The 19983-nt window shown below is 38.1% G+C and overlaps 1 protein-coding gene across 4 annotated transcripts in view; it reads right to left on the reverse strand.

Moving 5' to 3' along the window:
- The window catches only part of DENND6A (DENN domain containing 6A), a 67154-nt gene that overhangs the window by 44442 nt on the left and 2729 nt on the right, over positions 1-19983 (reverse strand). For 3 of the 4 annotated variants that reach the window (XM_021069010.1, XM_021069009.1, XM_021069011.1), the window contains exons 2-4: positions 7656-7694; positions 7513-7555; positions 2350-2462 (exon numbers count right to left, since the gene is read on the reverse strand). In XM_021069010.1, the coding sequence (XP_020924669.1) occupies positions 2350-2462; positions 7513-7555; positions 7656-7694 (195 nt within the window). Of the gene's footprint in view, positions 1-2349; positions 2465-7512; positions 7556-7655; positions 7695-8545; positions 9351-19983 lie in introns of those variants that run through there. The other variant, XM_021069012.1, reaches the window with a different exon arrangement.

The raw sequence follows: 19983 nt of genomic DNA on the forward strand, positions 1-19983 counted from the left end.
CTAAGGTCAGATTTTACCCCCTATAACTTAACTCTATTTGTGTTCTTTATTCTTAACTGTGCTACTTAATAGAAGTTAGAAGATAATCAAATTCTGTTTTCCCCAATGCCATATTTATTTAGGTGTTTTTTAATTCTGCCTACAATTTTGATTTAGGGTTCAGTCTTATGAGGTATCCTAATGTAAAATTTCAAAAGAGAAAATAAAAGGAGTTAAATGCCAATCTGAATCGTATACAGTTATACTTTTACCCAATAATAATGAAACACTGGAATGTTTATCAACAATTTGAAAGATAATTACACTCCAAAAAACTTACAAAGTTTTTATATCCTAATGGAATAAATCCTGGCCCAGTTGCTTACTTGATTGTTATTTTTTAACCAAATATTTATTGATCACCTACTCTGAGTAAGAATTGTGTTAGGGAGATAAAAAGATGCATAACATAGTTCCTAAGGAGATCACAACCTAAGGAATAAGAAAAGTACAAAAACGACTATTATATGATAAGAGGGCAGCTACCATGAAAAAAAAGCACAAAAAATTACAGGGGCCAAGGGGGAAGAGACTACCTCCATCTGTGGTGATCAATAAAGATTTCATGGGGGCAGCTGTTTTTTGGGTTTTGTCTTTTTAGGGCTGCACCTGCAGCATATGGAAGTCCCCAGGGTAGGGGCCAAATTGGAGCTGTAGTTGCCAGCCTACACCACAGTCACAGCAACACAAGATCTGAGCTGAGTCTGCAACCTATACCACAGCTCATAGTGGTACCAGATCCTTGACCGACTGAATGAGGCCAGGGATCAACCTGCGTCCTCATGGATACTAGTCGGGTTCATTACCACTGAGCCACAATGAGAACTCCTAGGGGCAGCTGTTTTTGACCCAAACTTTGAAGGATGAATATGATTTTAAAAAGACAAAGACATTTCAGGTTTCAAGAGCCAACAGGGCAAAATCACGCAGACAGAAAAAATACAAGCTACTTCAGGAAAAAGCACATAGTTCAGTTTAGCTAAAATATGGCACATGTATAAAAAAAACATTAAGCTGGAAATTAGAAAGGAAAAGATTTTATTTTAGAAGGCCCAAAAAGTGAGAGCAAGGAAATAGTACTACCATTACCTTTTTATTCAGTAACAGGCAATTATTTCAGATTTTATTTATTTTATTTAATATACATATACATTTTAGTTGGGGACACCATATATATATTGCACTGAAAAACAGGAGATATTTGGGCAAATTTCCTTTCCTCATTTGCAAAAGGAACTCTCTCAGAACACTATAGAGAGGATTGATGAGATGTTTATTGGTACAATGCCAAGAACATAAAAAGCTCTAATAAAGAGCTATTATTATCAGCAGTTGAAAAAATATGTGAACAGTGATAGTAAAAGGTCATAGAAAGGACGAACTGGCTATAAGAGACACTTCAAAGGTAATTATCTTTGCTAACTGGGAGAGGATTCCTGTCATTAGTCAAACCAGGAAGGTAAGCTTGTAAATGCTTATTTTTGGCAAAAGATGTCAAGTTCTTGTTGGCTGTGCTAATATGACATCCTGATAGAAATGTTCTTCATGCAGTTAAAGATGTAAGTGTGAAGTACCACACAGAAACCTTACAATCTGGAATCATCTGAATTACTAAAATTGTTTTTAATTATCAGTAACCATAAATCAAAGTTCATTTAAAAATAAAAACGAGGAGTTCCCTTGTGGCTCAGTGGTTAACGAATCCAATAGGAACCATGAGGTTGCAGGCTCAATCCCTGGCCTCGCTCAGTGGGTTAAGGATCTGGCATTGCCGTGAGCTGTGGTGTAGGTCGCAGACGCAGCTTGGATCCCACATTGCTGTGACTCTGGCGTAGGCCAGCAGCTATAGCTCTGATTAGACCCCTAGCCTGGGAACCTCATATGCCACGGGTGCGGCCCTAGAAAAGACAAAAACAAAACAAAATAAAAATAAAAAAGAGACAACTATAATCCTATCATAAAGTAGGTTGGGACTGCCACCGGGAATCTTCAACTCAAGAGGGATATTTACCGGTATACTGCCACCCATCTCCACACCTAAATGAATAGTTATTACCAAGTGAAAGAAAATGACCCCAATATTCTCATTTCTATAATTCAGGATGGTGTTATAATATTTTAAGAACAGTAGCTTTATAAAGGCTCTCTCATTCACATGTTAAATCCTTATGAATTAGATTCACTTAGTAAATCTGGCAGTATAGTACAGTAACAAAACAAAACACAATATTACTGAAGCTATAAGAACTGAAAAACTGAGTTCTAAAGCTTTCTTTCACATGGACATTCTTCTATTACTACTTTTCCAACCTTTAAATAAACTGGTAAATCTTTGTCAAATTGATCCAGGAGACAATGCAGTGACACCCTCCTCCCAGAAGACTGTCGAAATCTAAAACAAAACTGGGTATCTCCAAGACAACCTAATGAAAACAAAAATAAAAGAAATTGAGGACAGCACAGTATAATGTTTATTTATCCAGTTTCATTAAATCTTACTTAGAGCTGAAGGGGTCCTATCAATGTTTGAAACCCATTCTGTCTTGTTTTTTTTTTTTTGGTTTTTTTTTTTTTTTTTTTTTTTGGTCCTTTTAGGGCTACACCAGCAGCATATGGAAGTTCCAAGGCTAGGGGTGGAATCACAGCTGCAGCTGCCGGCCTATGCCAGAGTCACAGCAATGTGGGATCCGAGCCGCGTCTTCAACCTACGTCACAGCTCACTGCAAGGCCGGATCCTTAACCCATGAGGGAGGCCAGGGATCGAACCTGCATCTTCATGGATGCTAGTCAGATTCGTTTCCACTAAGCCATGACGGGAACTCCTATCATGTTTTAAAGAAGAAAAAAAGACATCCTGACAGTTCAAGTGACTAGCTCAAAACAATTTGGTTAGAGGCAAAGCCATTAGTAAAACATGCTACTTAACCCCCATGTTCCTCTACTATTTTTCCTAATCATTTTCTCCATGAAATTAAAACTTTTTGAAAACTGTCTGCATGTTGATTCACAAACATAATAATGAGCAAAAGAAGCCAAATATAAAAGAACGCAGAAATTCTTCAAATCCATATTTTATATATATATATATATATATATATATTTTTTTTTTTTTTAAAGCAGGCAACGGTGTTTAGGAATACGTGGTTGGGTGATAAAGCTATAAAGAAAAGCAAGAAAACTTACTACTATAAGAATCAGGAGTGATACGAAAAGACATGTGCACCCCAATGTTCATAGCAGCATTATTTACAATCGCCAAAGTGTGAAAGCAACCTAAGTGTCCATCAGCAGATGAATGAATAAACATGATGTGGTACCACACACAATGGAATACTACTCAGCCATTAAACAAAAATTAGCATCTGCAACAACACGGATGGACCTGGAGGGCATTATGCTAAGTGAAATAAGTCAGAGAAAGACAGACAAATACATCTGATATCACTTACATGTGGAAGCTAAAAAAAACTTTTAAAACTAAGCAAAACTAACAAAAAAAAAGACCAAACTCACAGATATAGAGAACAAATTAATGGTTGGTTACCAGTGGGGAGGAGGAACAACATAAAGCTGAGAGTGAGAGGTACAAACTATTGCGTGTACAATAAATAGGCTACAAGGCTGTATTGCACAACATAAGGAATATAGGCAATATTTTGTAAAAACTGTAAATAGAGTGTAACCTTTAAATACTGTATTACATTTTTCTAAAAAAGAAAAAGAAACAAAATTTTTTAAAGACTCAGGATAAAGGTCACCTTTGAAGAGGAGGAGGGAAATAGTGTCTGGGACAGGACAAAAGAAGGTTTTTGAGGTTGGCAAAGTTCTATTTCATGACTTTGTATGTACTTTCTCTTTCACAATGAGAATTTCTTTTTTGTGTATTTGTTTTTTGGCCACACACATGGCATATGAAAGTTCCTGGGCCAGGGATTCCCATCCAAGCTACAGCAGCAACCTTAGCCACTGCAGTGACAATGTCAGATCCTCAACCTGCTGAGCCACCAGGGAACTTCAAGAATTTTTTAAAAAGAGACATAATAGGGAGTTCCCATTGTGGTGTAGCAGAAATGAATCTGACTAGTAACCATGAGGTTGCAGGTTCAATCTCTGGCCTTGCTCGGTGGGTTAAGGATCTAGTGTTGCTGTGAGCTGTGGTGTAGGTCTTGGACGAGGCTCAGATCCTGCGTTGCTGTGGCTGTGGCATAGGCCAGCAGCTGTAGCTCTGATTTGGCCCTAGCCTGGTAAGCTCCATATGCCGCAAGTGAGGCCCAAAAACAAAAACAAAAACAAAAACAAAACTGAAAAAAGAGACATGATAGGAGCTCCTCTTGTAGCTCAGCAAGGTTAAGAACCCAACTAGTATGCATGAGGATGTGGATTCAATTCTTGGCCATACTCAGTGGGTTAAGGATGGGGCATTGCCACAAGCTGCAGAGTAGGTCACAGATGTAGCTTGGCTTGGATCCGTAATTGCTGTGGCTGTGGTATAGGCTGGCAGCTGCATCTCTAATTCAACCCCTAGTCTGGTAATTTCCATATGCCACAGGTGTGGCCCTAAAAAGAAAAAAAAAAAAAAAAATCAAAAGTAAATAAATAGGAGTTCCCATTGTGGCGCAGTGGAAACTAATCCGACTAGGAACCATGAGGTTTTGGGTTCAATCCCTGGCTTCGCTCAGTGGGTTAAGGATCCAGCACTGCCATGACCTGTGGTGTAGGTCACAGACAAGGCTCGGATCTGGCGCTGCTGTGGCTCTGGCATAGGCCAGAGGCTATAGCTCCAATTAGACTCCTAGCCTGGGAACCTCCATATGCCACGGTGCGGCCCTCAGAAGACAAGACAAAAAAAAAAAAAAAAAAAAAAGTAAATAAATAAAGATATAAAACAGCAGACTCAGGAAGAGCCCAAGTAACAGACTTACTATTTTAATCATTAAAGTTTTATAAACTTTAATCACTTTAGCAAACTTCTTAAAACATTACCTAAATCGTCAGGCAATAACTACAAAAAACTGTAATTATTCTAAAAAGACACAGGAAGTAGCTTGTCACTCAAACTCTCCCCAGTTACTGTATTTAGAACTAATAGGATTAAATATAAAAAGTGCTTGAGATTTTATTACTTATTATTACACCCAGAAGTACTTATATTTCTTTAGCACATGAAGTTCTCCAGAAGAGAAGTAAAAACTTGATAATATGTTTAAGTTTTTAAAAAAGCAACTCAGTATATACATAAATACAATTATAGAAACTAGTATTTCTTTTGTGGAGGAGGGAAGAAACAAAGGAGGGCGAATCGATTCAGTTTCCTTACTTGTTATAGCAGATGGTTCAAAATAAGGAAAACATGTGAGAACTGAGATAATGGAAAATACTCCTAGCCTTGTTTTAGTTCAACAGATTTATATATAGATGGAAAAAAATAGAGCAAGAAGAGGGAGGGAGGAAGAAAAAGGGAGGAAAGGAAGGAAGGAAGGAAAGATGTGCCGATGTTGAGACAAATGTTGTCGATACATCTATTCCATTCAGAAAAAGGATTAATCTTTACTTGAAGCTCCCTCTACTATTGCTGAGTTTTCTCTCTAGTCGTGTTTAGAACATAGTGACTATAGTCCTTCAGTACCTGTCACAGTTTAAGACTAAGGAATGTGAATATCCAGATGATATTCAAGGTAAATAATGAGAAAAAAAAATCTGACAAATATTTATCAGAGAGAAAACACATTTTAAACTTAGGCTCCTAAAAAGTCATTCAGGAGTTTCCGTTGTGGCTCAGCAGTTAATGAATCTGACTAGCATCCACGAGGATGCAGGTCCGATCCCTGGCCTTGCTCAATGGGTTAAGGATCCACCGGGACTCTAATCATACAGTCAGTTCATCCTGTAATCCATACAACAGAAGTCCAATTCAACACTCACTACACTCAGAACTACATGTGTACCCTTTATAAGGAAACTGTTATCTGAAATGGAGATCCTGTTAAGACCTCTCTATCATCATCTCATTAAAGGCAAAACATACAAGAAAGATTCTAATAATTCAGGTAAAACAAAAGCCCTTCTGCGATCTCTCAAAGCCATCTTTATATATATATATATCTTATATGTCTTTATATTATATTTCATATGTGTGCATATATATATATATATACACACACACAACATATAAATATATATATATATATATATATTTTTTTTTTTGGCCATGCCTGCAGCATGTGGAAGTTCTTGGGCCAGAGGCTAAACCTGTGCCATGGCAGCAACCTGAGCTGCTGCGGTGACCACGCCAGATCCTTAACCCACTGCACTACCAGAGAACTCTGTCAAAGCCACCTTTTTTAACCAAAAAAAAATCTTTTTAAAAACAAACAAACAAATATATTTCATGAAAGCTGGTTGCAATGTACAGGGAAAAAAACTCTAGAAGCATTTGTAGGGAAAATTCTTTAAAAAACTAAAATGTCAAGTCTCCCAATTCAGATTATCAAAATTAACAGGATATTAGAAGTAACACAAAAGGAAAGGGAACTGCAGTGCCTTTGCTTCATTACATTCTAACTCTGTGGTCTAAAAAGTTAAATGTTCTGGTCACTAAAAGCCTGAAAAACTATTGGAAAGTCAAACTTTGCAAAAGGAAACCTGGAAGATGTCCACAATTAGGACCACACAAAGGGAAAGTCTGAAAGAAACCAGCAAAACCAAGTTTAATAATGACAGCAAACACTTATAAAGTATTTTCTATAGCCAAGCACTATTCCAAATGCTTTACATAACACTAACTCATATAAACTATTGCAAATAATTGATGGCCATGCTTTATAACCATATTTACCTTGATATTCTTTTCAATCCCTGCTTTAACAGAGTTCTTGCAAAACTCCCACATCCTGAACTAAAAGAAAACTATTTGCTATAAATCCTCAAACACACCAATGTTGCTGATTTTCAGTCTATTCACTACTTCAACAGTTTATTACCCCATGATGTTTTAACCTCATTACAAGATAACAGTTATTTTATTTTAGTTTATTTTTATTTTTAGGGTCACTCCGCAGCATATGGAAGTTCCCAGCTAGGGGTCTAACTGGAGCTACAGCTGCCGGCCTACACCATAGCCACGGCAACGCAGGATCTGAGCTTGCATCTGCAACCTACAACCACAGCTCACAGCAACGCTGGATCCTTAACCCACTGAGCCAGGCCAGGAATCAAACCTGCATTCTCAGAGATACTAGTCGGGTTCTTAACCCACTGAACCACAATGGGAACTCCAAGATAACAATTATTTTAAAAGTTGAACCAACTAAAATAAGATGTGACTAGGCATCATAAAACTAGGAATCAAAACCACTGATCTGAAATTCAGTTTGCAATCCACTATGCTATTTCAATTAATTTTTCATATATTAAGAATATAATCAGTATTCTCAGTACAAAATTCAAGAGAAACACCACGGTAAAAATAATTACCTGAATTTGAATCTGGAAAAGACAAATAGCAAATATTGGTTTTCTGAAAAAGAAAACAAAAACTATATATGCTGGCACATATACACCAATAAAAACAAACAGAAACACAACAATGAACTATATAGAACAATATTTCTACTTACTTCTTTGTCAGTAAGTTTGGAATGTTGAGGATAAATAACCTGGAAGAAAAAGTTAAACTTTGTTAGATAAATATTTTGAGTATATACTACAAACAATAGTAGGTATTCTAAAATAATTGGCTCATAGTTGGCTGTGATCAAATTGTCTTAAGAAATAGTTCACAATTTTAACAATGAACATGGAAGAAGCTGGGAAAATTGAGAAGGTTTTACATTAGGCAAATGCATTTTTTTTAAGTTAAAGTTATCTCAAAAAATTAGTGAAATCTTGAGTTCACCAATCAAGATTAATTTACCAATTAAATTGCTAATAACAAAATTTATTAAGCCTTTTTTTGGAGGTGTAAAACCTAAAGAGAACTTGATCTATCAGCTGGTAGCTACTTCAAGAAATAATTTTCAATTGATTTGAAGAATACAAATCGCTAACTACTTAGTAAAAGAAAAAGGGAAAGGAAAAAGTGATTATTTGCAGTTTAAGAAATATCAAAGGCCATCTTCCCATCATAAAGCATATCCTAATTCCCTCCAATCCCTTTAAATAATCATAATATTTTTCTATACAGGTTGGTTTAGCACCTGCAGTAACCACAGCCACATTCTGAGGGAAATTCCTCCCCCACGTCCCCCACAAAGGAAGCAAGACTAGGCCAGAACAGCTCCTGTCACAATGAGCTCTAGCAAACACCAGACCCAAGGCACCCACTCTACAGACCAATCAACCAACTGCCTAGTTGTGGCTCGGTGTGAAAATTCTGCCCAGAGAATACCAATGCCTATGTGGGCCAGTTTAGATTCTATCAAGAATGTGAAGAAGAGATGGAATTCAGAGCAGCAGGTTAACTAGTGGCTGATAAGAAAAAGGTGAAAAAACAACAGAAAGTGCAGTTGAATTTGAATCTGGAAAAGATAAGTGCATTAATACTGGGTGCTAATATGGGGATCCATGACTTCCCACTTCTGGAAGAATCCATGAGTTCTTCCATTCCCCAGAGCTGCCCAAAAGCCCGAAAAGCCTACATTTCCTGAAATAAGATACAGTAACATCACATCATAAACTGTATTAAATTTCAGCAATTGTTTTAACTCAATATTTATAGCAACAGGGAAAAGAGAGAAGAAAGTCATGCCCGCATAAGACAAAACACAATCATGAAATAATTATGGATTAACTTTCATACTATGGGTGAACTGATTGATAGAGGAAAAACAGAACGAGACAAGAAGTTCTAGGATTGAGCCCTGAGTGGCTCAGGACAGGGGCTGATGAGTTGTCAAAGTGGTCTGAGGATGAAGGACCACTGAGGAAGAAAGACGATGACAATTTGTTTTTACCAAGAAGCCAAGAGAAGAGAATGTTTGGTTTTGAAGGGAAGGTGAGAAGCAGTATCTGGAAGAAGAAATGTGATTAAGGGTGATTTAGGACCCAAGTATCTTTAAACGGTGATAAGAAGGATCCAGCAGACACGACATTGATGAAAAAAGGAAAGCAGTACCCAAAGAGGTCTTGTTTATGTGGGTTGTATCTATTGCTATTTACTATGTGAGAAATTAAGACTGAGAAATTATGAAAATATTCATGTATTAAATCATCTAAGTCACCATTAACAAATCCATTACTTGGCAACAGAAATAACATGGTTTTTTTTTGTTTTTTTTTGTCTTTTTGCCATTTCTTGAGCCGCTCCTGCGGCACATGGGAGGTTCCCAGGCTAGGGGTCCAATCGGAGCTGCAGCTGCCAGCCTATGCCAGAGTCACAGCAACAGGGGATCCGAGCCGCACTTGCAACCTACACCACAGCTCACGGCAACACCGGATCGTTAACCCACTGAGCAAGGGCAGGGATCGAACCCGCAACCTCATGGTTCCTAGTCGGATTCGTTAACCACTGCGCCACGATGGGAACTCCCACGTGTTTTTTTTAAAAAGTATCTTCCAGGGAGCTCCCGTCATGGCTCAGTGGTTAATGAATCCGACTAGGAACCATGAGGTTGCGGGTTCGATCCCTGGGCTGGCTCAGTGGGTTAAGTATCTGGTGTTGCCATGAGCTGTGGTGTAGGTCGCAGACGTGGCTCGGATCCAGCATTGCTGTGACTGTGGTGTAGGCCAGCAGCTACAGCTCCGATTAGACCCCTAGCCTGGGAACCCCTATATGCCGAGGGAGCAGCCCTAGAAAAGACAAAAATAAAAAATAAAAAATCTTCAATCAGTAGATATACTCTCAGATTAGTTATACTCAGAACTTAGTATTATTATGTAATTTTCTTTAAGGGTACATAGATCTCCCTTGCTTCACCTGGAGACTATTTCACCTTGTCACCTTTAAAGCAGAAATGGCAACCTTTTAACCTATGTATCTTATGAAAATCTTTGTATCTATGTTACTCTGCAGTTTGCCAGTCTAAAACATATTGGGAAATTTAGTGGCTGTAAAAGCTTAATCTTGGACGCTAATCAGTTTTATGTGAAGGTGTTTCAGATTTTTATTTCCTCGAATTAAAATATCGACTCAAAAGCAAATATACAAAGTTTCATCAAGACATCAACCACGAAGTTTCTTTGGATTGTGGTTTCCTAAGGTTTAAAATATTAGCATGATTATATAGAAAAAAATGTTGAAATGTTTCACCCATATGTATGAGTACTTTAAATATAACGTGTGTGTGTGTGTGTGTGTGTGTGTGTGTGTGTGTGTGTGTCTTTAAGGGGCTTATATATGCTATATATATTCTAAAAAGTTAGGATATAAAAACTATGTAACAAATCAGGTCTGCCTTTTAAAAATCTGATTGTACCGGAGTGTCAAACAGTATGTATAATTTCACTCTAATGTACTCTGTTAGAACTGCTCAGTGTTTTATTTTGGAACAGAAATGACATTCAGCAAGAAACAATGCACATTTATATGGTATAGCTACTGAAATACAGGTACTGAAAGAGAAGTTCCCATTGTGGTACAACAGGATCGGCAGCATCTCTGCAGCACACCAGGACGCAGGTTCAATCGCCAGCCAAGTACAGTGGGTTAAAGGGATCTGGCATTGCCTCAGCTGTCGGGGAGCCAAAAAAGAGGAAAAAAATAAACAAAGAAAGAAGAAAAGTAACAATTGCCAAGTATCTAAAATTGCACAAATTGCTACCTTACTAAAGTTATTATCTATTACATACTTAGTTTTGTTTTAAAAGTAAGTTTGGGCAATCATTGTTAGTTTAGTTTTAGTCAGTTAGCTCCTGATACCTGGGAATTACATGGGAATTATCAACCATGAACTGGCTCCAGTACCTGGAGATGCCTCTTGCTTAAAGTTTCCACAGCACAAGTCCAGACATCTATGTGCCCCTGGCCACTGGCATTCCTGGGAGGCATCAAAAAGGGACAGAGAGCATCAACTAATGTTACTCTGGTCTTTTGTAACCTATGTTAAGATCTCCCATGTTATAACAAATGAGGGTAATAACCCAAGAAAAAAGTAAGTTTTATTACATATAATTACTAAGGCCTAAAAATGATGACATAGCATAAGTATTTCACATCATAAGATGATAGGAAAAAAATGTTCCTCGGATAAATATTAATATATACACTGGAAAACAGTATTACAAAATATTTTAATGGGTCTATTCAAAGGTACAACTCTCTGCCACTTGCCTTTACATGCCCTAATATCCTCATCTCAGTATGAAAATAATCATGGGAGTTCCCGTCGTGGCGCAGTGGTTAACGAATCCGACTAGGAACCATGAGGTTGCGGGTTCGATCCCTGCCCTTGCTCAGTGGGTTAACCATCCGGCGTTGCCGTGAGCTGTGGTGTAGATTGCAGACGCGGCTCGGATCCTGCGTTGCTGTGGCTCTGGCGTAGGCCGGTGGCTACAGCTCCAATTAACCCCTAGCCTGGGAACCTCCATATGCCGAGGGAGCAGCCCAAGAAATAGCAAAAACTACAACAACAAAGAGAAAAAAAAAAAAAAAAAAAAGACAAAAAAAAAAAAGAATTATGTCTTCTACGACTAAGACAATAATGTGCATTGAAAACTGAAAACGGAAATTGCTTACATGAAAAAAAAACAAGACTACATTTTTCAACTGGTAATGTCTCATGTAATTTTTTAATTGGCTGAAAATATTTTAGAATATATTAAATACAGTATCTCTTTTAAGAGGTTTTTTAGTATAAAAAATAAAGCAATGACACTCTATTAGAATTAAGTACACCTAACACCCAGGTATTGATTGCTGAATAGCATTCTTCAATAAAAAGAATCAGGGCTTCTTGTAGAGGTGGCCAATTACAGGGCTGGGACAGGAAAAGTACAAGTTGAGCCTAGAGGATCTTGGATTGTCAGAAAGGAAGGAAGTCTTTAAAAAAAAAAAAAAAGATAAGAGCATGTTTAAAGCACATAGGAATCAATCTAAAAAGGTACAAATGCTTTAAAAGTGGAACAATCTGATCACCAAAATAAATAATAGTACTGGATTATAACCCAAATGATGAAATGAGTATCCTTGAGTCCACACTGAGAGAGAGAGAGAGAGAGATGGATGGATGGATGGAAGAGAAGGGATAACTTTTCTTTATTTATGAATTCCAAGGAGTTCTCTGGTGGCACAAGAGATTAGGGACCCAGCGCTGTCACTACAGCAGCTTGGATCACTGCCATGACGCAGGTTTGATCCCTGGCCCAGGAACTTTCACATGCCGTGGACACAGCCAAAAAAAAAGAGAATTCCAGCTAACGAATGTAGAAGGAGTAAGAAAACAGAAAATCACTAGTAGAACACCAGAGTAATAACAATTACTGAAGGAATGATCTACTTTTGGATGCTGAAATCAGCAAGCAAAGTCTGAGAAACAAGATATGCACAGTCTCAAAGCACCTCCAACAAAATAAATATTTACTAATTACAAAGATAAAAATAGTAAATTTTGTAAATTTACAGTGGATAAACCTGGCAGACATTGTCTTCAAATGATCAAGGTTAAAATTACCACCAATAAGGCATTTTAACTCCATGCACTTCTTGTTAGGATGCACCAGGAAGGGCAAATCACGCCTGAGGAATTCTTCCCAATAATGCAGAACCTCAGACTAATCGTAAGAATACACCAGAAAAACCCAAATTGGGAAACATATTACAAATTATCTGACCAATATTCTTCCAAAGTGTTTAGGTCATGAAATATAAGAAAAGACTAAGGAACTTCCACAGATTGAAGAGGGCTATGGTAATTTTTTTTTTTTTTTTTTTTTTTTTGCCTTTTCTTGGGCTGCTCCCTCGGCATATGAAGGTTCCCAGGCTAGGGGTCTAATCGGAGCTGTAGCCACCAGCCTACGCCAGAGCCACAGCAACTCGGGACCTGAGCCTCGTCTGCAACCTACACCACAGCTCACGGCAACACTGGATCCTTAACCCACTGAGCAAGGGCAGGGATAGAACCAGCAACCTCATGGTTCCTAGTTGGATTCATTAACCACTGAGCCATAACAGGAACTCCAGGGCTATGGTAATTTGACACTTGCATATAACATAGCAACTTGAATGGAATCCTGAAACAAAGGATATTAGTAGAAAAACTAGTGAAATGAGAATTCTGTTGTTTAGTACATATTATCATACCGTTATAGTCTTAGTTTTTATAACTGTACCATGTTTATATAAAATGTTAACATTAAAGGAAGTTAAATGAATTACTTTTGTAACTCTACATAAAGTCTAAAGTTATCTCAAAATAAGGTGTTTTAAAACGTAAACACCTCAGAGTTCCTACTGTGGCGAGCGGAAACAATCCAACTAGGAACCATGAGGTTACGGGTTCGATACCTGACCTCGCTCAGTGGGTTAAGGATCCGATGTTGCTGTGAGCTATGGTGTAGGTCGCAGATGTGGCTTGGATCTGGTGTTGCTGTGGCTCTGGCGTAGGCCAGCAGCAACAGGTCTGAATGGACTCCTAGCCAGGGAACCTCCATATGCCGGTGGTACAGCCCTAAAAAGACAAAAGTAAACACCTCAACTTCATATCATATACAAAAAGTAACCCAATGTGGATCAAAAACCTAAGTGTAAGAGTTAAAACTATAAAACTCTTCGAAGAAAACATAGGAACAAATCTTTATGACTGTGGATTAGGTAATGGTTTCAGAAACACAGCAACAATAAATAAAGTGGATTTCATCAAAATTTAAAGCTTCTCTACTCCAAAGAATACTTCCAAGAAAGTGAAGAGAAACCATAGAATGAGAGAAGATATTTGCAAATCTATCTGATAAAGGTCTAGAGTGCAGGATGTACAAAGAACTCTTATAATTCAACAATAAACATTAAAACAACCCAATTTTTAAATAGCACAGGATCTGATTAGACATTTTTCCAAAAAAGATTTACGCCAATAAACACATGAAAAGGCACTCAATGTCATTAGTCATTAGGGAAATGCAAATAAAATTACAGTAAGATACTACCTCATAACACCAGGATGGCTTTATTCAAAAGGGCAAAGTACTGGCAAGGACATGGAGAAATTAGAACTCTCATACATTACCAATGAAAATGTGAAAATGCAGTCACATTGGAAAACCATTTAGTAGCTTCTCAAAAAATGAAACAGAGTTACATATGACCCAGCAATTTCACTCCTCAGTATATATGCAGAAGTGAAAATATTCGTTCACATAAAAACCTGTACATGAATGTTCATAGCAGCATTATTCATTATAGGCAAAAAGTGGAAACAATCCAAGTTTTCATCAAATGATGAATGGATAAGTAAATGTGATATATCCAAGCACAATACTATAAATCACCTATAATTTAAAAATGCAAAAAAAATGTGATGTATCCATATAGTGATATAAAATCAAGCACATAAAGGAATGAAGGATACATACTACAACATGAATGAACCTTGAAAATATTATACTAAGTGAAAAAAGCCAGACATAAAACACGTTGTATGAATCCATTCATATGAAATACACAGAAAAGGAGAATCCACAGAAACAAAGTAGATAAGTGGTTGCCAGGAGCTGAAAGGGAAAGGGGGAAATGGGATATGGCTAAAGGAGGATCTAAGAGAAATCTGGGCGCAGTCATTTTGCTTCTTGATCTCTATGGCAGTGACATGATATATTCACTTTATGAAAATTTACTAAAATATAGACTTAAGACTTGTGCACTTTTCTATATGCATGTTAACGCTTCAATGAAAATGTTTACTTAAAAACTGGGTGGGGGGGTGGCCTGAAATCACAGTATCCTCAAGTTTAAGACTCCTGCTTACCTCACAATCTAAGCTAAATTGTGCTAATAGAAAATTTGATCAGCTTGAACGTGGGAATGGGCAGTAGAGCATTTCAAAAAGAAGTAAAGTTTTCCGTGTTCCACATCATTCATCATAGTAAATACAAAAACATAATGTACTTGTGAAAGGACTAACTGGACAGGAGAATGTCCCAGACTATCTTCAGATAATATAATTTCATAACCGTATCTGAGAGTAGTAACACCCAAGAAGCCTTTGTAGAATCTCGGCACCTAAGAAGCTCAAGAGGTCACTAAAGTTTTAAATCTCTAATCACAAAACTACATCAAGCTACTATGAAGTGTTACTATTTCATAAGGAAATTTAAAGGCCATTATTATACCTTGCAAACCTTCCTATGGTAACATTCACTGTTTAATGACCCACCTTCCATGAGAGATTGTAAACTCAGTAAAGAACATGCCACTGTCTGGGTATGGTAGCTGCCCAATAAATATCTGCTGAATAGATGGTTCAATGAGACAGTATAGCAACATGCAATTATATATATATAATATATATATATATATATAAAACGCCCATCTCAATTAAAACAGTGAATATGCTGAGGATCAAACACTGAGGCTGTGGGGCACCCAAAAGAGAGAAAGAAACAAAGAAAACACCTTTCACATAACTGCAATTATCCTTCTCAGAAAAATAAACAGAAACTTTGCTAAGATATAGAAAACAGTGCTGACTACTCTAGGTTCCACGCTGTTAGGGGTAAGAGGGGATACATAGTCAGAGACTCAAAAAAATAGAGGTAGGAAAGAAAGGAGAGTCAATTCTGTTGACTGTTCTTTTAAAAATGGCATGAAGGGAGTTCCCGTCGTGGCGCAGTGGTTAACGAATCCGACTAGGAACCATGAGGTTGCGGGTTCGATCCCTGCCCTTGCTCAGTGGGTTAACCATCCGGCGTTGCCGTGAGCTGTGGTGTAGGTTGCTGAGGCGGCTCGGATCCCGCGTTGCTGTGGCTCCCGCGTTGCTGTGGCTCTGGCGTAGGCCAGTGGCTACAGCTCCGATTCAACCCCTAGCCTGGGAACCTCCATATGCCGCAGGAGCGGCCCAAGAAATAGCAACAACAACAACAACAACAAAAAGACAAAAGACCAAAAAAAAAAAAAAAAAAAAAAAAAAAAGGCATGAAAGTTTGCCTTCACCCCAGCACAGAGCTTTATCTTCAATTAGTTTAAAAAAAAAAAACAAAAAAAGGCAGGGGGAGGGGAGGGGATCAGTACTCAACTGATTAAAAATTGTCCTGCTTTTTATAGATAATTTAACTGGCCCGAAATCCTTTTCAGCAAAGAGGTTAAATACAAACTATACATACATACAAATAGGCTATGGCATAAATTATCAGCAAAATGAAACCTTATAAACTTGATTCCCAGAAAGTGCTTTAAATACTTAAAGTGATTTACACTAGTTTAGCTTGGATGAATAACATCTAAAGCTGTGTATTTTTTAAATAAATTTAAGGAGAAATAATAGGAGGGAAGGAATAGCCAAGACAGTCCCACAGGGATTACTGAATGTGCAAGGACACTAATTATAAAAAGGGACTAACGTATTGGGCATGCATTAAATGACAGACATTAATTTTTACAAGCTTTATCTCAGTATCTCCAACACTTCGGATATTATTTTCCCATTTTATAGTTGAGGAAAATGAGACTCAGAGAACTGAAGAAATTAGCCAAAAATCAATTAGCATATGCTCAAAACCCCAAAGCTTGTGCTCTTTCCACTAGATTGAAATTCTGCCCCAAAAGTTGATGGGTTATAGCCTTCAAAAGGGGGAAAGCCACCAATGATTTCTCAGTTCTTATAAAACTAGGCGCTGGGAAGATTTAAGAGGTGACCTTAATTATAGAAATGTCAACTCCTACAATGTTCTTTGAGTTCACATGACTTAAAGGGCCTCAAAAAAATGCAGAACATCTCTAAGGAAGTATGTACAAGTGCAAATAACTCTTCACGTTGAGACGAAAAAAAAGAAATTAATAAATATCCAAATTAAGGAAAATGTTAAATAAATTATAGTCCATAAAATTACTGTTATGAAGCCTTTAATGATTTGCAAGTTATCTATGAGAATGGTTATCAATAAAGGTAAACTTGGAGGGAGTTTTTATTGTGGCTAAGGTGGTTACAAAACTGACAAGTATCCATGAGGACTTGGGTTCAATCCCAGGCCTCGCTCAAGAGGTTAAGGATCTGGCACAGCCATGAGCTGTGGTGTAGGTCATGGATGCAGCACAGATCTGGCATTGCTGTGGTTGTGGTGTAGGCAGGCAGCTGCAGCTCTGACTCGACCCCTCGCCTGGGAACTTCCCTACACCACAGGTGCAGCAGTAAGAAAAGCAAACAATGAAATAAAGTAAAATAAAATAAAATAAAGGTAGACTTGGGAACTCCTTGGTGGCCTAGAGTCTGCTATGATGCAGGTTTTGATTTCTGGCCCGGGAACTTTGGCATATCACGGGGGCAGTCAAAAAATAAAAATATCAACAAACAAAGGCAGACTCACAGCAGACCTATTTGGAGGACTGCTGCTCAATCCGCAATTTCAAGTGTCCCCTCCTTCTGCGGGCGGGGTGGGGGGGGAGTAAGTAGCCTCTACTGTTTCTGAAACACTATCTCCTTACCACAACTGACTGAACAAAAGGGAGCACCTGACCCATGCTGAACCAATCAGATATTCCAGTATTTGATTTAAGCTTCCACCTGGTTTCAGAATACAAAAGTAAAAGTTCAGCTAAAATCCGCACCATGGTAATCCAAGGTTAGGTGAAATGGGGGAGCGGAAACTGAGATCCTTGCAGAGGAAACCCGCCTCAACTTGGAGAACGGAACAGACATGCAAAGAGAAGCAAAGATAAAAAACTTAATGGCTACACAAAGGCAAAAGCCTGGGACTTTCCAAGTCCCATGAGGTTCAACCCTGTTTCCTGCAACTGGGTTCCAAAAGACTCCTTACAATCAATTTCTCTCTATTTAAATTTATTTAAGAGGATTTCTGTTCTTAACAATCAAATTAATCCTTGACAGATATGAAACTATATAAAGAAAAGCATTAACAAAAATGCTAATTAATCTCTTCATATAATTATGAATGATGTTTTTGAGTGTTTACAATTTCCTTTCTTGCCAAGCTTTCAACAATGAGCACATTGTTATTCAATAAGAAAAAAAAAATATTGAATAAACGAGGCAATTCTGGATTCAGACACTTAAGGCTTTACTATATAACCAGGTAATTTCACAGAGCTAGAAGTGAAAGTGGAACATAAAATCCAGGGCACTTCAAGCCTTGTTCCAGAGGACTCTTAGTGTCTGTCTCTGCGGTGATGCCTCGGCCATCTCAGGGGAAAAGAAAGAAGCTGAGCACAACTTCTGTAGTTACTACCTTTTGCAGTCTTTTCCTAGCTCCAAAGACCTCCCCTTCTGTCGGTCAGGGTTTCTAACAGACATTTTGTGCAACACAGACCATTCCTCCAATCACCCATGTCTTCAGCTGATTGTAGCAGAGAATCTGCCCAAAATCAGGCCTGATTACCTTCCTCTGGTGTTTCTGATGGGAAAAGCAATCACTCTTCATTAAGGTGGCTGAAAGCGGCAACTTCATAAAGATCATAGAAGCAGAAGTCAGTTTGAAGGGGAGCATAAAGCATGAATAGAATCCATAAAACAAGAGCACAAACAAGAAGCTTCCCTGATTCTGGGCTCTAGCTATTTTCTGAAGTTTCTCCAGGCTGTAAGGCCACAGCAAGACTGCCTTTTCTCCTTGAACTATAGCTTAGTTTCTGTTGTCTACAACCAAATAGATACAAACAGGCTCCATTTCAATCAAATTAGCCACTGAGGTACCACACTTAATTTTTATTGAGACTGGGAAAAAGTTTCTCAACTTAAAAAATGTTCATCAATATAAACTTATCGGAGTTCCCATCGTGGCACAGTGGAAATGAATCCGACGAGGAACTACGAGGTTTCAGGTTCAATCCCTGGCCTCGCTCAGTGGGTTAAGAATCCTGCATTGCTGTGGCTGTGGCATAGGCCAACAGCTACAGCTCCGATTAGAGCCCTAGGCTGGGAACCTCCATATGCTACGGGTGGGGCCCTAAAAAAAAAAAGACAAAATACAAATATATATTATATTATATTTTATATATATATATAAACTTATCTAACGCTCACAACAGTGCTCTAATACAGGCACTGTATCCTGTCATAGTGGAGGAGTGTGAGGCTCAGACGAGTTAGGTAACGTGCCCCAAGTCATACAGACTCAAGCCTAGGCAGTCCAGTTCTACTGAGTTCTTGATTGAAACCTTATGTTATCTCTTGTAGTAGGGATTTAAGCTTAAATAGGTGGCATTATTTATGCATTTACTTATGCATTTTGTTTAAAATTTGCAAATGGTACTTTCTGTCATGGCAGAACAGACAAGTCTTTGTCAAGCCTAAGACTCAGTAACTTTGTTTTTTTTCTTTTTCAGCCACACCTGTGGCATATGGAATTTCTCAGGGTCAAGGGTAACCTATGCCACAGCTTCGACAACAACAGATCCTTAACCCACTGCATAGGGCCAGGGATCAAACCCTGGCCATCGCAGAGATAACGCCAGATCCTTAACATGCTGCACTACAGCAGGAACTCCTAAATGACTGTCTTTTTGATAACACAGGTGGGTTCTTGGATATACTGTCCAAACTTAGCTTTTTCCTATTCTTTAACTTCCCTTCTGAAACCCAACGGTTGTGCATTATAGGAAGCAGGGTTGGGACTACTATGTACTCCAATACAATTCTATACTTTCCTTCTTGCCCCATTACAGCCACCCCTCCTGTTCATTTTTGACTTAGATATAGCCATAAAACAAAAGTGAAATATATTTTCAACTATTTTGCTGTATTAATTATTAATTTGTATTCCTTTTTCATTTCATTTTTGCTTTTTAGGGCTGCACCGACAGCACATGGAAGTTCCCAGGGCAGGGGTCGAATATGAGCTACAGCTGCC

The sequence above is a fragment of the Sus scrofa genome, chromosome 13 (genome assembly GCF_000003025.6).
Source record: "Sus scrofa isolate TJ Tabasco breed Duroc chromosome 13, Sscrofa11.1, whole genome shotgun sequence".
NCBI classification, from domain to species: Eukaryota; Metazoa; Chordata; class Mammalia; order Artiodactyla; family Suidae; genus Sus; species Sus scrofa.